At 41.0% G+C, this 21,130-nt stretch overlaps 1 protein-coding gene across 2 annotated transcripts in view; it reads left to right on the top strand.

Annotated features, from left to right (window-relative positions):
- The first annotated feature begins 2,009 nt into the window (after positions 1 to 2,009).
- The window catches only part of dock4b (dedicator of cytokinesis 4b), a 74,113-nt gene continuing 54,992 nt past the window's right edge, over positions 2,010 to 21,130 (top strand). Inside the window, exon 1 of one of the 2 annotated variants that reach the window (XM_087787770.1) lies at positions 2,010 to 2,236. In XM_087787770.1, coding sequence (XP_087643896.1) covers positions 2,200 to 2,236 — 37 coding nt within the window. In that variant the 5' untranslated portion in view covers positions 2,010 to 2,199. The remainder of the gene's footprint in view (positions 2,237 to 21,130) is intronic. The other variant, XM_087787771.1, reaches the window with a different exon arrangement.

Consider the following 21,130-nt stretch of genomic DNA (forward strand, 5'->3'; position numbering starts at 1 on the left):
TACCATCCATACACTGGCCTTTTTCCTGACCATTCATTTATTCAGCCTAGAATCCTTTTCCCCCTCTATCTTTATACATTTATATAACTGAATTACTTTATGTTCATCCATCTATTTTTTTCACCCTTGAAGCCATCCATCTGTTCATGATAAGTCCACCCACATACTGCTTCCACTTATCTATCCACTTGATGAATGTTTTATTTATTTTTCTCTTCTTTCATTATCACTACATTTATTTCACCTTTGAAACATCCGAATACTTCATCCAGTCTCTGTTCTCATTTAAGTATTTGTTTTCATTTTATTTCAACACATTTCTCCATTGTTTTTACTTTACGTAAACATTTTCTCACATCAATACTCAGATGTTTCCATTTAAGTGCCAAAGGGAGATTTGCGTATGGAAAAAAAAGGCTTTTCTTGGTTGGAGGTTGAACATAAATTTCATCGTTGACGTCACGCAGCGGCACTTCAATCCCCACAATACCACGCTGTTCAGTCACGATGCGTTCATGGACCCTCGGAATGTTTCAGTCACCCAAAAAATGTTATTTAAGGTTATAAAATCTTATTGACCATATGTAATGGATCTTTTAAGTGTTTTTTTAAGATCAGCAGGAAAATGTATTTTTGAATAAACAACGTTCAAGGAAATTATCATTTGCATTGAACTTCGCATTTTAATTTGTTCTTCCTGACCAAAACTAACAAACAAAACACATGTACAATATTGAATTACAACAAAGATTCATTTTATATTACATGTAAAAATGTCAGAAGCAAGAAATAAACACAGTCTTGTTTCTGAGTAAACATGTAATGAAAAATGACTTTTTTAAACTGTAAACACACTCACAACACTGATAATATTTTATTTAAAAAAAAGCTAACACAAGATTTCTGTGAGTTAGGTGATGTTCAATTGTCAAAATTTGAATGCCATTATGACACATCTTATATATTGAGGCAAATGTATTTAAAGTATCAGACCTTGCTAGACCTGTTTTTGAATTTAATAAAACGTGTTCACTAATGAATGTTTAACTGCACACATTGCAATAAGGTTGTGACTGCACAGCAGTTAATGCGAGGTTGCTGGTTTTGTTTCCTTCTAATTCTCAGTGTGAAGTGTGTATGTTCTTCCTGTGCTTGCTTTACTCTGGTTTCCTCCCAAGAGTGTGAACTCAATCTGTGTCTGTGAATGGTTGTGTTTCTGTGTGCCCTGCTGGCCACCTGTTCAGGGTGTCCCCTGCCTCTTGCCCTATGCAGCTGGGATAGGCTGTTAAGTCAATCAGCTGTAGAACTTGAATGAATAACACTAGTTTTTTGTACAATACGTACAATACTGGAATGTGACTAACATAACATTTGTTTATGCAGTACTGTCTTGGGTAGGAGTGTCAATCTCCATCAAACAAAGTTTCTACATTTTAAATTTACTCCAAGTCTCGTCTATCAAAGCCTGTCTTAGGAGTAAAATAAGTTGCAAAAACTCTATCCTTAATGAGAATCATGTGTCTACATTTTCTAGATAAAAAATAGGTTTAGTGTCACTAGAACAACATCTTGTTCTCAGTGTATGTTAAACTAGGAATGAATTGATTTACTTGTGGGCATTAAAATTATATAATTATATAATGAAACTTGACTTTGTACATATTTTTTTGGAACCTACTTAGATCAATTATGGACATAAAAATCTCACAATTTCAACATGAAATAATTTAGTTTAATGTTGTGAGTAAATGTATTCGCCATTTTGTAAACGTTTATCAGTGTAATATTGACCTGAGCATGTCTGCTTCATGCATCCTCAATAACATGCATTACGATATAGACGCTTGTCTTTTTATTGTTATTTTGATGAAATGCCACATTTACTCTATCGTGTTAATTAAAATAAATCTATATATTTTATAAAGAACACAAGCAACTAAATAATAATCGTTGGATTTTTCTTCTACCAACACGACTACAGGCGATTGCTGCAGGGTGTTGCTTTTTCCTACAGTCCGTGAACGCGGCTCGTCCCCGCACCACTAGCAGCAGCAGCAGCGTCTTCTTCTCTGTGGAAGCTAAACAATGAGTCCCGCTACACACCGGAGCTCTGGACGCCACTAGAATGCGTTACGGCGTCAACAAGACCTGCTTTCCGCTTCTATTCCCACCTCTCGCCTAAATGAGCCGACGGTAAACATGTGGATACCCACGGAGCATGAGAAATACGGCGTCGGTAAGTTCATCAACCTGATTTATTTTTCCTCCTCCTCCGCCTGTAGCCGCGCGTAGAGGTGAACCGCATCTGTGGAGGTCCGATGTTGTCTTCTGGATCTCATCCCAGCTCGGTTTTGTGCTCCATCTTATTGTGCCGAGGGGTTCTGCCACATCGCTACAGCGCAGGGTCGTCTCTGTGACCCCCCATGGATCCCTAAATGAGCTGGCACGTTTACATCCCCTCGTCACGCTGTCACTGGAGGAGACACAACTCTCACCCCTTATTTATTCTTTCATGATCTTCCTTTGTTATTCCTAGTTTGGTAAATAACTACGTGAAAACCCTGTACAATCATGTATTTGTGGAGTATTTATGTTATTTTTGGAGATATGAACATCCTATTGTTCCCCTGCAGAAGACAAACAAAGCTACATGTTTAAAAAATAATACACACAGACTTGTCCTGTTGATGGAATTTCTTGGTTTGACCAACAAAAAAAACAGAAGGGGTTGTTCACTGAGATGCGGATTAAATGTCTCATAACAATATTCCTTGGAGGTCTGCTGTGGTCCCAGGGATGGACATGATCAGTGATCACATTTGAAGGATGTCGTTTATAAAAAATGATGGTTGTGAGATAGAAATGTGATTCGTGGAAGTTAGTTTCTACCTTTGGGGTGTTTCTGAAAGTTTATGGCGAATAACTCAGATTTATCTCTGACGTGAAGTTTTGCTGGTGTGAGTTTGTTTTTTAAATGATTCATTTATTGTCAAATTACCTGACAAACCACTGTCATTTAACAGGCTTGAGGATATAAACAAGCTTTCAGGGTATGAATTCGACATTCGATGCTATAAACTGTGAAGAAGGCTGGATTCTTATCCCAGCTCTTCGGGGCGTGATGCGTGAGACATGCCTGATAGATTTCCATTCCCTCACAGGAAGGATCACTTGTGTCTATGCTGTGACTTAGAGACATAAAGGACATTACTGGAATACATAAAGGCACCGTTTTTGTCAAAACAATGCCATAGATATTGATGTACAAACAAATATCAGCTCTTAAAGGAAACTTTAATGATATAATTTTCTTTCTTTGGTTATATTTGTCCATGATATTTTGTTCTGTTATTTTGTACCCAAAGCTTGTGACAGGTGAGAGGACCAATGTATTTTGACTTGTAAAGGTAAGGTAAGGTAAAACTAATAAATGGAGAGCTTTGTTTTTAGTTCACCCCTCAGATGGATTGATAACTAGTCCTGACACTGAAGACTTCACCGAAGACTTTTGAAACTCAGAAGTCCTGACACACTGAAGACACTTTCTCTCTACTCATGTTTGCTATTGTGGCTGTCAATAGAAAAGCTTACTTTGAACAAACAAGAAAGTCAGGTGAAAACATGATGTTCTTCTTTTGGAACTATATTGTTTGAACTTGACTTGAATTCACTTCTGAAGTGAACTGTTTCCAGATCAGAAATGGTTCAATTGAGGTGCACAGCTTCCACAAGTGTATGACCCATGACCTCCAGAGGACACATTTCTTCTAATTTTTTTTCAAAACTATGTTCTTAGTGTTGAAGCAAGTACTGGAAACCTAATGGAAACAATTTCTTATAGAACCCGAGTCTCCATGGGCCGTTTCTAAATATTAAACAATATGTGAAATAGTCGATGTTTCAACTAGCAAATATTTGGTCAAGGCTACAATATTACTGCCTTGTTTTACAACTCATCTTAAAATGTAATTGATTGCCTCTCACTTGCTATTCAGAATTCATTGGGTTGCTTCAGAAAACCCACGCGAGAGTAGGAAGTGGCCCCAAGCCTCTCCTTGTCCATATAATCTGGTCAGCCTTCCCTTGATATTGTTTCCTGTCGTCATTATTGTGGTGCGTCGAGGATCTGAGTTATCTTCCACCGCAGGACAGAAAACATCCTCAGACATTTCATTAGAATATTTCCTCCAGTCAGAGTTCACTTGTGGCGACACAAGGATATTTATTCTGTGGGTTTAATACTTGTTACAGTTCCCAACCCGCTTGAAGGGGTCCTGCTAATTGGATTAGGACTCTTGATCCAGCCCCTCCTCCCATAGCCATTCTCCAGCAGCATTAAGACTCATTTAATTGGCCGTGATTTAGTTTTTAAGATGTGTTTTGGCAGCCTTACGCTTCTTTTGTGGCATGTTCTCTCTGAGGAAGGAACTGCAGTGTTTGTTTCCTGTTGGGAAATTTGTGTTACATGACACACAGGCAGAGATGTGGAGGAACTGCTCGGGGTTTTTGTCGACCAGTTGGGCTGAGGGATCTTGTATTCCTCATCATGCTTTTGTACATTTCTTGCCGTGGGTGTTAAGGAAAGAAAAGGCAAGAAAGATGGAGAAATTAGTTCACCATCAGTTTCCTATTTTATCATCAACGGTACTTTCACCAACGAATCACATCATGCATGGAGCAAGTAGCTGTAATTGGTCTTCTTAAGTGGACATCTGATGTCTTTCTCATAGAATTATCCCTCACACTGAGAGTAGAATTCAGACTGGTTGTCATGGCTGCGGTGTTTTTTTAAGGATGACATCTGGTTCCAGAGCCTGTCATTGGTTATCTGTAAGATGTGTGTGTGTAATGTAGGATGAACGGATGTATTGCTCTAGGATTGTCTGTCGTGGTGAAGGAAGTGCCAAAAGACAAGGCAAGAAACTAGCTTACTCAACTTGAAGAGTCAATGTAGAACATCACTATACCTCCTAGCAAAGATTTCCATCCTCAGCTAAGTGAAAGAAGATGGATGATTAAGCAAGCTTGTAGTTAAAATCTTTGCCTGATTTTCGGTCCACTACCGGAAAGAACCCGTTTCCTCTCCTGTCATAACCTAACTGATCATCCTCAAATGTCTCCTCTCCTCAGAGAACAATGTGAATCTTCTCAATTATTCATTCACGAGAGAATTGTGTGTCATCCTGACGACAAGAAGAATTCGAATAAAATGTGATTCTCCTCTTACTTATTTGATCAAGCACAGTCACCACAGAGTGATATCTAAATATTCCTCCGCCATCCAGGTGTTTTTGGAAAACATTTCCACGCACAGGAGTACCATTTGATCTCCTGACTGGAGCGAGTGGGTCTCCAGGTTTAATTGGAAGTTTGGGATGTTTGATGTTGATTCATCTTACCCCATGAATCGCCTCTTGATGAAATATGAATGGACCAGTGGAGAGTCTGTCACTCTGCCCATTAGTCCACCAGTCGGCAGTTTTAACACAGAGCAAGACTTCGTAAGATTGATGAGATCATGTTAATGTCTGATTTCTTAATGGACTCACTAAGCCTTAGATTTGGAGACATGGAGAGTGTGTACAACTCCTGTTTCTGAACATTCCAAGTAAAGATTTATTCAATTATTTTATTTATGAGCCTAAATGACATTCATATAGCCACAGGGGGTCGAGGCGGCTGCACGGTTGGGGTATCATTTGAGTGCAGATTGATGCTTTTAAATATTACTGCCTTCTAAAAGTGTGTGACTTGCTGATTTCTAGTATGTTTTCAAATTTTACTGGTATGGGGAGCTGATGCACTGTTTATAAATGTAGCTACACAGTTGTTTGCGGAAATATAAGAGTATAATTTGGAATACGGACACACAGTTTTGGTCTTAATAAAGATGATTATAGTTAAGAGAACTGTTAACTATTGGCATCTCTCTCTGCTAAGTGGCACTGGTGTTGTTTAAAGTTAAATCATAGGGATTCAACAAATGCATGGTTTAAGCTGATATAAATTCCCTGTTTGTTTCTTAGACTCCAAAAGGCTGATACAGGACAGTTTTTGTTGATTTCTTCCCGGAATCTAAAATGCACCAAAAGTGAACCTGTTTTTAAATAAACACATCTTACTGTGACCAGTGGCTTTAAGAAAAAAAACGTCTTAGTTTTGTCATATGCATTAGCTGATGGCGACAATAACATAATCATTGTATGAGGGAAAAAATGAACAGAATTGATGAAAAAACATAAATAAAAAAAAAGCGTGATCATCCAAGTAAGACTTCTCCAAGTAAGATCCTGATAAACGAAAAAAAAGTTTGTTGTTTCTTTTGTTTGTTTTAGAATCGTTTTTTTCGTTTCTGCCTGGAACAGAATTGTGTGAGTTGTGGCAGTCTGAACATCCTTATTCTTCTTTTATCTGCTTTCTTTCCATTCCAGTTATTTACTCTGCACAATCATCCATGAGGAGTCCAGCTCATTAAAATACTTTAATTATTCGTCTTCTGTGATGAGCAATGTCACGCATGATTGGTTGATTCAATCGACGCTAATTAAAATGATGTGGCATCATGACACAGTGACACACAACCTCCAGTCACGCGTCTCCTGACATTTGAAGCCGATTCTTAGTTGGCTATCAGAGATCGTAATGACAAGCTTAGAAGTGTTGTATAATTTCTAAAGGTTCTTTTTATGTCCCCCTTTTCCCTGATGTTTGTTTGCCCGACGGTAGTAAATGTTTGATTTACGTCAAGGTGGGAAGGTTGTTAGCCAATTAGAGATGAACAGGTTTCCCTTGGGGTTCAGCTGAGTTGGTATCAAGTATTCCTGGATGCGTTTCAAGTAATTTAACATGTTCTGGAGGGACAACTCTCGTTTCTTCTTGCCTCATCTGAAAAACGAGTTGATGTTTTCACTGTAGCCACCAACACTGTAGTACCTGTTTAATCTTCATCATCCCATGTGTTGTGTTTTAGTCTCCTGTGATGGATCAGTTGAAAATGGCATCATGTTTAAACAAGAACTGATGCCTAAAGATCTTGCCCTGTTCCGATTGACTGCCCGGGCCCCTCCCTTGGGGGATGTTGCCTTGCTTCATTGAGGGGTGAGGGGTGGGTAATGCTGCTGGCGCGTGTCAGGGGATGGACTTATTGTCAGTATGTACACCATCTCCGTTACCCCCAAACTATCCCAGCACGCCCCTCTCCATGGGGGATTAGCAGGTTGTTTTTGAGAGCTCCCCTCCCATAAGGCTCATTCCACCATTATACCCATGATTCCCTAATGCTGATAGCCCTCGGCCATGCGATGCCTGCGGTGGGGGTTCTGTGGGTGAAGCCGGCTTGTAATTGCTTAGTCTGCAGCGATAGCGGTCCCCTTTTTTTTTTGTCGGCACACACATTTGCACAAACAAGTAGTCCAATGCCATCGCTCAACACGATGAGGCTCCCTGGCGTGTTCGGAAGATGCAGAAAAATAAATGGCAAATGGAGCACAAGCCAGCCTGAACAGAAGCTGTGGTGGTGTTGAATAGATCCAGACATCTGACATCAGATCAGCATGTCGACCATTGCAAGCTCTGGAGTAATGCTAGCAAACACTTGCTAAATAATCAGCAGTTTCAAGTCAAGATATTCAGACTAGTTTTCTTTATGAAGTTCCATCCACACTATTTTTCAAAACTCAATTTAATGTAGTGCTGATGTAAACTAATATTGTCTTTGATCTTCATTGTTGCTTTGGATTCTTAAAGATTGTAAGATGCTAGATAACCTGCTGGTGGAATCAAGACCCAACACGTACGCACACACGGGAAATATATTTGTGGTGTTCAATTAAAACGTGCTTGGGTTGTTGCTCAGCTCTAATAACAGACAACAGAAAATGATTAATTCTGTGTGTTCTTGTCTTGTTGTGGTTGGCCAACATGGACCTGCAAGTGTGCGCCAGGACCATGTGTAATGATGTGACGGGCAGCCGGGGGAATCTCGACTGTGTTTCCACTCCAGTGGCGTCCCAGTTTGCCCGCTGTGGGGCAATTTACTCGAGTGGTTTTCAGTTTGTCAGATTGCGTACGGCCTTTTAAACATTGACTTGATAGAAATCCTGGCTTCGTCAACACACGAGAATGAAAACACAATATTTCTTTCATCACGTAACCAAACCCTTAAAAGCTGAATTTACTGCCAATATTATTACAAGATAAAACATGGCCAACTAATATTACCTACCTAGGATAATCCATGTACAACTGTGTAACATAGATCTAACATATCATCCAGCCATGTCACTTTATTGATATACTAGGCACTGAGGCAGTCACTGACTTTTTCTGACGCTGGAGTCATAACGGGTTATGATGCTGGAGGTTGTGTTTGTGAACCAGTAGTTCCTGGTCCAGCATTGGATCAGGATCAGTCCTCACCTGTGTTTAACCCTTCTGGATCCAGACGGTGAGGGTTACTGGTGCATCAGAGCAGCCAGGAGTAAGTCCAGAATTGAGGTATACACATCATGAATTATTGGTTATAGGTTTATGCCACACATTTCTTGTGTTACAAAGAATATATCGTGTTGCACAACAATTCAAATGTAGTCCAAAATATTCTCACTTGATTACAAACCATCCACCGTCGAGATTTTCCTTCCTGGAAACCAGTCTGCCATCCCTGTTGAGAGGTTAATGGGATGTGTCCTGTTTGGAATTCAGCAGCTCAACTGATCAGTGCGTTTGTGGTCGTCATGTGTAGGAGGTGAAATGATTGACATGTCGTTTCGGTGACTGGCGTGTCTCCATGGGTGACGATCACTTTGATTGGCGTGTGTTTATGCTGCTAGCATCCCTCATGTCCTTTCCTGCTAGTTTATGGCTGAAAATCTCACCGCCCTTGTTGAATGGGTGTTTTTGTGTGTGTTGCTGTAATTCAGGCTCGCGAGTATTGACCATAAAGGATGTGCACATTGATTTGTGGGAAGGTTTGTGCGGCATGACCCAGAGTTGCCTAACAAGCCCACACTGTCCGTTGTCACACCACTTAAAGCGAGTGTAAAATTCATTATTAATGTGATAATAAAGAAGCTCTGTCGGGTCGTTAATGCATCGTCCATGGATCATAAAGTGTCGGACCAGGCAGATAGCTCGTACCTCTGCTTAAAAATGTAAAAGGCAGTAAATGTTGGAACAGAATTTTTCTCACGTAGACATCTGAGCTGAGGAAGGTCATCATCCCTGTTCACATGTAGCGCTGTCTTTCACAATGTTGATGAAATGTAAAGTTCATTTGGTGTGAAAATGAAACGCAATTTGAAAATGACAGAAAAAAGCTTGACATGACAGCAACATAATCTAGATTAAAAGTATCTGTCTGAAGTTAAAAAAAAAACCTCTTTAATGTGACCTAATGTGGATATTTCTGAGCAAACTAAAGACCTGTTTGAGGTGTTGCACTGTGGGACAGTTCAATTGTCAACGTTCATCAGATCTTGGTGGTTTTATTTTTGTATCTCTAGTGTCTAAATTGTTGATCTGAAATACATTTGTGTATCTGTAATATCATGACACTGCAACATGTGTACTTTCATCTAAACCATGTGATAATCGGTAAAGGTATTGCTCAAAAGAGGGTTCTGAGCTGTTGAGTCATTTTTTATCTTAGGATAAGATAACATATTTCTTAATTCTTTCTATATTGGGGAAATTTGAGATGTGGTTTTGCAATGTTTCACACTTGGTGTTTACCCATCTTTACTGATGATGTTGTGAACCCTTTAACTATTTTTTGTTGTTCCTGCAAAACTGTGGGAAAAATAATTAAGAATATCTTGCCATGATCTATTATGCTATGCCTGTTATGACTATAATCTTCCAAGGAAAAGTGCATTTTTTGGTGATTCATGAAGAGCCTGTCAGACGTGTGAGGTTGTGGTTCAGTTGCTGACACCATGACACTGACGTTGTGACCTAAATGGAGCTGTCACGCTGTGATTTGTGTCACTTGAATGTGTTTAAAAGTGACTTAACTTTGCGACTTATGTAAAATGAGATCAGTCTCTTCTGTAATGACGGATCTGTAACGTCTGTCGTGGTGAAGGAAGAGCTGAGCCAAAAGACGAAGTTCACTGTTTACCATTTATGTTCCAACTCTCATCTATGGTCCCCAGCTGTATGACTCAAAGAACTAGATGATGGACACAAGCGCCCCAAATTGCTTTTTCTGTCTGACCTTTCTATTAGCGATAAGGTGGGGAGCTCAGTCATACATATTGGTTTTGTTTCTGTGGGTGAGGTTTGGACTTGTTGGCCGTGACATTTTAATGCATCTGTTTTTTTTTGGTTCCGATTCCTCCATCGACAAAAATCCTTCCGTCTCAAATTTTGGTGATTCAGCGTCACAGCTGGGGTCAGTGAGGACACTGCTGAGACTTGATCACCGCTAAGGTCGTCTGGATGAATGTCAGCAAGAAAGTGAGACAGGAAGAGAAGTGCCTTTAGACAGAAATATAACGACCTTGACAGACCACTGACCCTCACGGTTCTCCTGCTCTAACAGAACCTTTCTCACCAAATCTCTTCCACCTCTATTCCTGACAGACGAGTGGATTTGCAGACAGCAGGTTGTGACCTTATCACTCTTTATTTCCCTCATCTGATGCTCCCACTATCATCAGTCAGCCTCATCTGTCTTCCTCACATCACTGTTTTCACATGAAGTGTTTGTGTTTATCCAACGACACACACTTCAGCTCATCACTGGCTCCTGCAGGGGAGTGGTGTTGTAATAAAATTGACGTTCTAGCATTATTGCTGCTGTAAAAATGGATTTTAATATCCAACTCTTGTTGCGTCATCCCACTTGGGCTGAGAAGAAAAGTGAAATATATGGATGTGAGTTTCATGCGTGTTCATCTGAGTGTAGATATAAACAGGAGGTAATTCACTCATCAGAAACGATGAGGTATGGTTAGCTGCAGGACTCTGTGGCCCCGCATGCATACGAGCGATCTGTTTCCTGTTTTGCATGCTCTCCCCTGCATGTTGACCCACAGCAGCGTGTGAGGTTGCTGGCATGACGCCCGTCCGGCTCACCTCGCTCTCCTCTGTCAGCTGCCCTCGCTTCCTCTCCAAAAGAAAAGCTCCTTTCATCCCTCGAACGCTGCTCGCTGCTCTCGTCCGCCTCCTGTCAGGCAAGATTTGGGGTGCCAAGGTGTTTGGCCACTAGTTATTTATTTACTTGTGATGTCACGGCCGTGCAAGAGGAGCAGCTTTGGAAAAGAGAATCATTTCAGTCTCACTGGACGACTTTTTGATTTAGTTTTGTTAGATTTTACCATGTTCAATTGAATAAGACGGTCCAAAAATGATGAGTCAGATCAAGTCATTAAGATTATGACTCATCCAATTACTGTGGATTTGTTGTTTTTGATGAACGCCACACAAACTGCATCTTTGTCTGGTAACAAAAAAAAGAACTTTGTGTGTTCACAATCAGAGTTCATTGTGTTTCAGGGCTAGTTTGTGTTGCTAAGGTTGGTGTGTGGGGAACATGCGTCATGGCTGGTTGACTTATCCACAGGTCAAAGAGGTGTGATGAGACATAATGCAGATCGATCGGCAAAAATACAAGCATTATGACATAGTCGTGATTTAACTACAAAACTATCTTTACTACTGCCTTTTTTTTAATGTCATTCCATGCTAAATCTTTTTCAAATTATGACAATTGCAAAGTTTCAAGTTTTCATTCGTTGTTTATTTTCACCTGTATCCTTTTGAAAGTCCCCCTTTTTCTGTAATGGCATTTATTTATTCATTTTTAAATCTAATGAATATAAAGTAGATAGAAATATATTGCATTCAATACATTATTTTCTTTTTAAATCCATAAAAAAAACATCCTGGAGTCATCCTAAAAAGCTCCCCATCTGAGCGAGACAGAGGAATGTCATTTGTGCTTCTTGTATCCATGATTTTGTTCTTTTGTTTATAAAAGTTGATGACCACTGATGGTTAATGGAGACTTTTGTCTTTTGTCTTAGCTCTTTTTTTTTACCACAACAGACGATACAGAGACCTCATGATTGATCCATATCGTGCTCCATTTTTCCTACGACTGAAATCAGCTGCATTATATTCCTTTTTATTAACAAGCAGAAACCAAGACATCCGTTTTTATATCAATCAAAACCCCTAAAGTCTTATCCTTGTGTTGAGTGTCAGTTTTAAAGCAATAATTCACAGCTTATAGTTTGATGAATGCATGAACCAGTAGCCCACCTTTTTTGCCTCCCTGCCCTCCAGGAGAATGGAATCAGGGCTTGACTTGAAGTGTGTTAGCCACAAGCCTAACCCTTCCACATGTCCACCTGGTGTGTGAACCCCTCGGGAAAGGGAGACCCAGGACCTGCAAGTGTGAAGTGTTGATGCTAAAAGCAGCTGAAATGAATCCCCATTGTGCGAACAAAGGCCGGTGAACCCCCTCTCAGCAGTCATCTCTGTACGGCTGGTAAGACCACTTGGTTGGGGTGATAATGGCGGACTCCTCGGGCAGTGGTAGAGCGCCGTGGGAAGCAAGAGTGTGTGATTTGAATTTGGTGTCGACTTTGTACACGACAGCAGTGCTAAGCCTGAATCTGTCTGACTCTCAGGGGATGAATTTCAATTCACAAGAGACTCCAGCTATTCTGACTAACAAGCGCTTTCTCTCTCTCCGGCTGGATTTAGGGACCACGCTGTGTTGTGTAAAATAATGGCTCCGGACAGTGAAGAAAAGGTGCCGTTGCTGCTCAGGTGCTCCGATTGTTTAGTTTTTCAAAAACAATACCACTTCACAGGCAGAGCTGTGAAGAAACGAGTTAATTAAAATGCTACCGTGTGTATAAATAATTAAGATGTGACTGATATTTCCAGGGCTAGGGTGATAATGATAATAATTTCTTAGGTGCTATTTTAATTATTTATTCAATGGAATCACAGCTAATGAAATTTTGCCAATTAGATTCATATTTTAAAACGTAGAAAAAAATTTTTTTTGAGACGTTATACTACTGATACTATTTCTAATGATGATCACTACAATATTATTTTGATATTTAAAGAGAGGAGAAGCCATAACTCTTTTTTTACGTTTGACTGCAAAATAAAATAGCATCTTATGTTTCTATAAATATAAACTGAAGTAAATGATGTAAATTTAAAATAGTAATACTTAAAAAGTGGCCAAAAGGATGTAAAGTAATTTTATTGTTTAAAAACAAATCTAAGAAAGTATGTGGTCTGCCGCCCACTAATCAAGAATATCTGCTGGTATTGGCTCTTGGTAACATAATTCCATCTGCAAAACAACTTTACATGGTATAAAATAACCATCCACCCACAGCTCAATTTCAACCATCTTTCATCCACGTATAACCTCCTTAAAGTTGTGGCAGGTGCAGCTGCTTCAATACGGAATAATTAAAACCCTCCTGCAGGCTGCAGCTGGATTCTGGTCCATGATGTCACACGTGAAGTGAATTCAGGTCGTCGTTGGGTTTTCAGCCACTAATGATCTCATCATTTCATGTTGGCTACTTGTACGCTGTGTCACCGAGAAAAGTACAACTCTGTGGTGCATAAATAAAGCTGAGGAGGATGAAGGTGCTGAAAGTATCTTCTTTGTCTGGGGAGGGAATAACGGGTTATGATGCTGGAGGTTGTGTTTGTGAACCAGTAGTTCCTGGTCCAGCATTGCATCAGGATCAGTCCTCACCTGTGTTTAACCCTTGTGGATCCAGACGGTGAGGGTTACTGGTGCATCAGAGCAGCCAAAGAGGATTAGAGCTTCAGTCCAGATGAGGGGTCGGGGGCGGAGTTATAGCTGCTGTGAACAACAACCAATGTTCTGCCTCTTGACCACCATATGGACCTTTTCACCTCAGAACCAGAGTCGAGTGATCTCAGTCGACTCCACCGCAGAGGAAACATCTGCAGACCTCGTCACACACCACTGGTTCTCCTGCGCTGCTCCAGGGCACTAAGGCAGCCATGATAAAACATATGTGGAGAATCTGCATCGCTGCACCAGACATTGTTCTTTTGCACGAACGTGATGTCAGGCAAAGATCCAGACTGATCCTGGGTCCTTCTGCGACATTACTGGTTATCCATCAATTTATTTTCTGACTTCCTCAGAGTAAAACTCTGTCATCCTTTCACTTTCCCCTCAGTCAATCCATCCATCTATTCTCGGTCAAATGAGTCCATCCATGCATTCTTCCTCCTCTATGTTCATCCACCCGTGCATCGTTTCTCCTGCCCTGGAGAACAGTGCTCCATCCTTCTATCACTTGTCTTCTGTCCGTCCTGGCTTTGTACCAAGTTGATCTAGAAGAGCAGCTGTGAGGCTGAGAGTGGAGCATCAAGGTCAGAGAGAGGAACCACTGACGGGTCACTGCAGTGATGATAGATGGCTGGGGGAGGGCTGATGATGCAATGTGAGATTTCCATTATTGATTGTTAACAGCAGAGATTAGACACCGGGCGGCTATTTTTAAATCACCCTCCTCTGAGAGGAAACAGTGGTATCGGTCCATACATCCGGTTTACTTGTTATCTCCATTAATTATGTCTGTATCGGCTTTCATAATAAAGCAGTCATTATTTGAAGGGTTTTTTGAAGATTACACAGCAGTCGTGCTTGTATCACAAAAGTTATCTGTTGAGCATTATTCATGACTATATTTCACCATCTTTCTTTTTTTCAATCTGTTGTTTTATTTTGCCTCCATCTTTCCTTATGAACTTATCTGCTTCTTTACATCTATCACGCATCCATCCATCCATCCATCCATCCATCCATCCATCCATCCATCCATCCATCCATCCATCCATCCATCCATCCATCCATCCATCCATCCATCCATCCATCCATCCATCCATCCATCCATCCATCCATCCATCCATCCATCCATCCATCCATCCATCCATCCATCCATCCATCCATCCATCCATCCATCCATCCATCCATCCATCCATCCATCCATCCATCCATCCATCCATCCATCCATCCATCCATACATCCATCCATACATCCAACCCTCCATACATCCGCTCATACAACCATCCATACATCCGCTCATACAACCATCCATCCGCTCATACAACCATCCATTCGCTCATACAACCATCCATTCGCTCATACAACCATCCATTCGCTCATACAACCATCCATTCGCTCATACATCCATCTAGCCATCCATCCATTCGCTCATACTACCATCCATTCGCTCATTCAACCATCTAGCCATCCATCCATTCGCTCATACTACCATCCATTCGCTCATACAACCATCTAGCCATCCATCCATTCGCTCATACAACCATCTATCATCCATCCATTCACTCATACAACCATCCATCCGCTCATACAACCATCCATTCGCTCATACAACCATCTAGCCATCCATCCATTCGCTCATACTACCATCCATTCGCTCATACAACCATCTAGCCATCCATCCATTCGCTCATACAACCATCTATCATCCATCCATTCGCTCATACAACCATCTAGCCATCCATCCATTCGCTTATACAACCATCTATCTATCATCCATCCATTCGCTTATACAACCATCTAGCCATCCATAAATCCGTTCATACAACCATCTAAACATCCAAACCTTCTTCTGTTCATAAAACCATCCATCCTTATGTTCATACAACCATATATCCTTTAAAAAAACATCCATACATTATCTTGTCAAATATATAGTTGTTGAAAAAAGTTGTAGCAACTGTCACATGTTTCCTGAAGAAACATCGATGAGGGACTGTGAGTAAAACCATGAGAGAGTTTCAGATGGTAGATTTGTAGTCACTGGAGCGTCCAGGCGAAGTTCCTCTTGTGCTCTGCGCTGTCATGTCTGACGAAACAGCGCCTTTATCTGGTCTGTTTGTCTTTCAGTAAAGTCTCTCTGCTGCTCATTAGAAGCTTCTTTACTTCCCCTCCAGCCCTGCGGGACGTTTGCATCGTGAACGGGCGAGTAAATGAGGTTACCTGTCTACTTTGTAATGCGGCGCTCACCGGCTTCGGTGGGAGGAGAAAAACAAAGATGAAATTAATCACACTCTCATCCCGTCATCTCCACTCCAGCACACTTTTTGGTTTTAATTACAGACGGAACGTTCCCGGGTACAGATGAGCGCTGATGACCTAAATCAGGAAACTGGGGCGTAGTTCTTTTTTACCAACCCCTCCAAGTTTTAACTTCTATTGATTTTGTCTGTGCGGACGCAGGCGTGTGAACGTCAGCCTTTAACTCTGGCTCTCGGTGTCAGGCCGTCTCTCTGGACCCGCCTCTGAATTAGCCCAGTTTAGTCGACTGTGTGAGCTCCCTCCCAGTTAGTCGGGAAGCATTTGTTAGCGACTTGTTAATCAAGTACGTGAGCAGATCCAGAAGAAACGGTTTCCCTTTTCTGTCGTCAATTCTTGATGGCTTTAGGCATTCTACTGGGAATTCTACTCTGTGTTCTGTATTCAGCTGAGTTGAATATAGAATACATCTGGTTCTACGGAGAGTTGTAACATTTGGATCATGTTATATTATATACTAGTCATGAAAAGCTTTACATTTTCCTGTGTATGACGGAGAGATCTAGTGCATGATACCTCCCTGTAGAATTCTACTTTTTTTTTTTTTTACAGAGTTCCAACGAACACTCTTTCCTGACTAAGGTGGAAACACCTAAATATATAAGGCATACTTCTCTATGCTTTTGTCTGTCTAGTAGCAAGTGTTCAGTTAAACCTTTGGTTAAAAATATGCTTTTTTTGGAATGGACTATTTTCCAATGGTGTTTGACAGCCATCCCATCAGTTGTCTGTGTAGCTACCTCCTCTGTCTTGTTCTGGACAACCGTGTGAACCTCAACAGAGCCATATATTTGGGAATGCCTTTTAAATTGGATGAGAGAGGCAACAAACTGAAGAGCTCCCGCTTGCTTCCGAGCACAGAAAAGCGTAGTGGGTAGCTTCCTCCAGCTCTGTTAGCTTCAAAGTCGGCACCAGGGATTTCCTCGCAGCGGTTAATTATGGTGATGGAACCTGGTTCCCTCTCTGTGCTGGCAGACTCCATCATACCGTTTCTCCAGAACCAAAACAATCCTGGCTGATCCTCCAGTGGCATGTTGCACCGGAAAATAGCCCAGACGACAGCTGAGCCCCTTTAGCCTCTGCAGGAATGTCCGATGACACGCACACACGGCCATACATACACTCGGAACAGAACTTTTCATTCTACATATTCCTCTGTCAGGAGCCTGCCGCTCTTGGAACCCAACATGAAAGCAGATTTGGAAACAAGGAATTTTTTTCTTCATCTGTCAGTTACGTAAATGATGGCAGGATGTCAGTCATTTTAATTTTCTGATAAAATAAATTCTGAATCAAACACTAAGCAGGATAAACTGGACCTGGAAGGGTTTGAGATGAGTTCTTCATCCTGGTACTGGTATGAAGTTTTTCTAGTAGATGGCTTAACCCAATATCTGATTCTATGAAATATCCAACATGGAGCAGAGATGTTATGTTGACGGTCAGGCCTGACTCATGGATGAGTTTGACTTCACAGCAGAAACTTAAATTGAAAGTAAAAAGTTTTCCTCAGATTCTTTTCTTTTTCATTTACGAAGCTGCAGCTGTCGTGCTGTGGCCAGGTGATAATAAGGTGTGTGTGTTTGTGTACCCTTGCTGTGCGGTGAGCCTCCTTCTGTCACTTAGTTTTAATTCAAGTGTGTGCTCCTGTCAGGAGTGTCTCGACCTTCCTGCAGAGAGTCACCTGAGCGAGCTCCCACTTTTCTTTCATTAAAAGTTTAGCAGTCAATTAAAAAACCAGCAGAGAGTGACCTATGTGCGCCCTCTGATTTCAAATGTTTTATTAAATAAAATGTTTATGGCTTAATTAAAAATGAATCAAACAAATTAATGTTATAACGTAATCTTATCTTTTATAAGGAATGTGTGTGTGTTATTTTTTTCAAGCATTTTATTTTCCTCAACTTTCAATTCATTTTTCGTGTTGTATTTGTATGTCTTGTGTATATGTCCATGTGTGGGATGTTTTTTCTCATAAAAAAAAGTATATTCCTTTTAACTGACCATTTCTTGTTGTTCATGACCTTTAACGCATTTTATTCACACTACTCCATCCTTCTGTCAAGGTTGCTTTATATTATTTATTCTACTCTGCGCCTCCATACATCGAGCAACGCTTATCATTCTCATCGACCGCCACTTCTCTGTCAAAAACACAACATAAGTAGTAATACATAAATAATATAGTATTTGTTTGCTGTGTTGCTGCTGGGCTTAAGATCAATATAACTATTTCTTTTTTATTCTGACCAGTGAAGGCTGTCTATTCCCTTTAATGGAAACATTGAAACTGCAGGAAAAAATGCTCAACAATTTTGTGTGTGTGTGTGTGTGTGTGTGTGTGTGTGTGTGTGCTTGTACGCGCATTGGTCCGTGCATTTGTTGCAACCCTGCAATTGTGGTGATCTGGTCAGGTTTCTGTGACGACGAGTCAGAGTTCTAAACAGTGCGGGTGAGTATAACGGATGTGTGTTGGAATCACACACACACACACACACACACACACACACACACACACACACACACACACACACACACACACACACACACACACACACACACACACACACACACACACACACACACACACAGGCTGGGGACTAACATTGCTGGAGTGACACAGACAAACGCAGTGTTTGACATGGATGTGCAGAAGACAGACAGAGATGCTTACACATGGAAACACACAAGGACACGAACAGAGACAGCCAGGGATGGACACACTTTGACACAGACGTATACAGACACATAGAAGAATGACACACTGAGACACACAATAACACACTCTGAATAAAGGGACAAAGCAGAAACAAATGTGGATAAAAAAAAGAAAAAAGAAGACACACTGGGATCAACACTGCAGAATCTTGCAAAGGTAGTAGCACAGTTACACAACCACAACATCAGGACGCACAGCAACAAAGACACAGATTTAAAATAGCGACAACATCAGGAGGTGAATGACATGTTAGGATGATAGTCATTCATCCCTTCATCTTCGACTTGTTGAGCTGCAGTTTTAGACGAGAACTGATGATATACAAGCTGAAGCTGTAGTTTCTGAACTGATTTTGACAGAGCAACATTTGGTGGTGTTAATTATTTTTTTGGTTGCGTGGAATATTTGAAATTGCGAAGACGAGTAGTGCTGACTTCCTGTTTCCTACGCCGCCGGTTTAAGATGCCGACGGTTCCTGCCGAGTCGAACACATTGAAGCTGACAGCCACTTATCTCTACTGCCTCTTCCTCTTTGACTCAGGCTTTGGTATTCTGCTCGCTTTTGTTCTTGGGCTCACTGTTCACTGCTCTATCTTTCTGTCAGTTGCCTCACTTCCTGTTTGTCTTTCCATCACCTCCCGACCTCTCATCGCAGCTCAACAATGACTGTCACAGAAAAGATGAACAGCAGCAATAGTCCATGAAGCTTTGCTGCCTGTATCATTCTATACCGAGTGAATTATTCTTCCATACATTTTTCATCTTGATTAAAACCATTTAGTTTTCAATTCAATTTTTTCAACACTTTAACCCTCTCCCTCTGGACTATGTTGGCACTGAGCTATGTGATTGTAATAACTGTTTGTGTGTCCGTCGAGTAGATGTTTGCTGATGACATGTTGGTGAGCTATGATGTAAGATGTTTGTTCAGCCTCAGGTAGAACTTTTCAAGTGACTCTTCTTGTTTTCCCATCGCAGCTATTGGCTCCTAAAATAAGAAAAACAAGCTGTCATCGTGCTCTTGATGAGATTTAGTAATTGAAGTCAGACTATAGATGAGGACCATGTTCTTGAAGCCTCTAGCAGTAGAATTGAAGTTCTACCAGCTAGAACATGCAGTCTCAACACCATATAAGCTTGTCTAGGTCAAAGTAAGGAGCTCTATTTTAATGAAAACAATATTCTACTGATTTATCTCAGCCCAGATGTTCTGTTGGACCACGTGTAGAGTCGAAGCGTTGGACTAGACTACAGCATCATACACTTGCACAGGAAGTGTGTGTGAGTCATAACGGGATTGAGAAAACAGGTTTGCTAACTTTTATCTCTGCTTACCACCATAACGGAAGGAAGTGAATCTTTTGTTTCTGCCTTCTATCTGTCAGGAGAAACAGAAGCCTCCATCAAACACGGGACTCGCCCTCCTCCTCGCTCGCTGCTCTGTGCAGGGTGGGAGGATGTGTAGGCGCTCATGTGGTTCTGGCTAAAAATGGACAATCGCTGCAGCTGCTTTTGTTTGCACAAGTTGTGTCATGAGACCGCTGAGAAAAATCAAAAGAAAGACAATCACATCCATAAACATGTTTCTTCCTACAGGAGCTTGAGGGTTCAAACTGTGCCGTTACACGCACGAGAAGCTGCTCGGAGACACTCGCCGGGTGGTAATATCCAGAGTTCTGGGTATATTAAGCCAAATCCAATTAAAGAGACCTTTTAGTTTGAAATTTCATTGTACCGTTTTTGTATAACTGATGATAGAAATCTTTGAGGACATTCTTAAATGTCCTGTAAAACTTGCAAAGCTTGTTTGTTTGCTAGACTGGAGTTGTGTCTTTCATTTTCCGCCTGGCCTAGCTTCCTATGCATCTTGCATAACTTGTAACAACTTGGACGATCCACTATCCCTCGCAGGACACACACACACACACACACCTACTCGCTCAAGTCATCAACCACTCTGAAAAGCAGCACAGAAAAACAACCAAATTACCTACAAAAAGGAATCATGTTCACTTCAAACAAGCAGTTGCCTGAAGCTACCGTTCTCACAGTGAGGCAGCAGCAGTAACTACTACTTTAAGATGCTGTGGTTGCAGGATAATTCCTCCTGCAGAACTGCAAGATGTCACTCTCATGTTGTCCTCAAGACCAACTATGAAACATGTTGAAAGACCAAACACGATAAATTTGATCACCACATCCACTTGAAAGTCAACGTATGTGTGTATGTTGTAAATATTAGGGGTGTAAGAAAATATCGATACAGCGATATATGGCAACATTAT

Source organism: Callionymus lyra, chromosome 3 (genome assembly GCF_982586985.1).
Source record: "Callionymus lyra chromosome 3, fCalLyr1.hap1.1, whole genome shotgun sequence".
Lineage (NCBI taxonomy): Eukaryota > Metazoa > Chordata > Actinopteri > Syngnathiformes > Callionymidae > Callionymus > Callionymus lyra.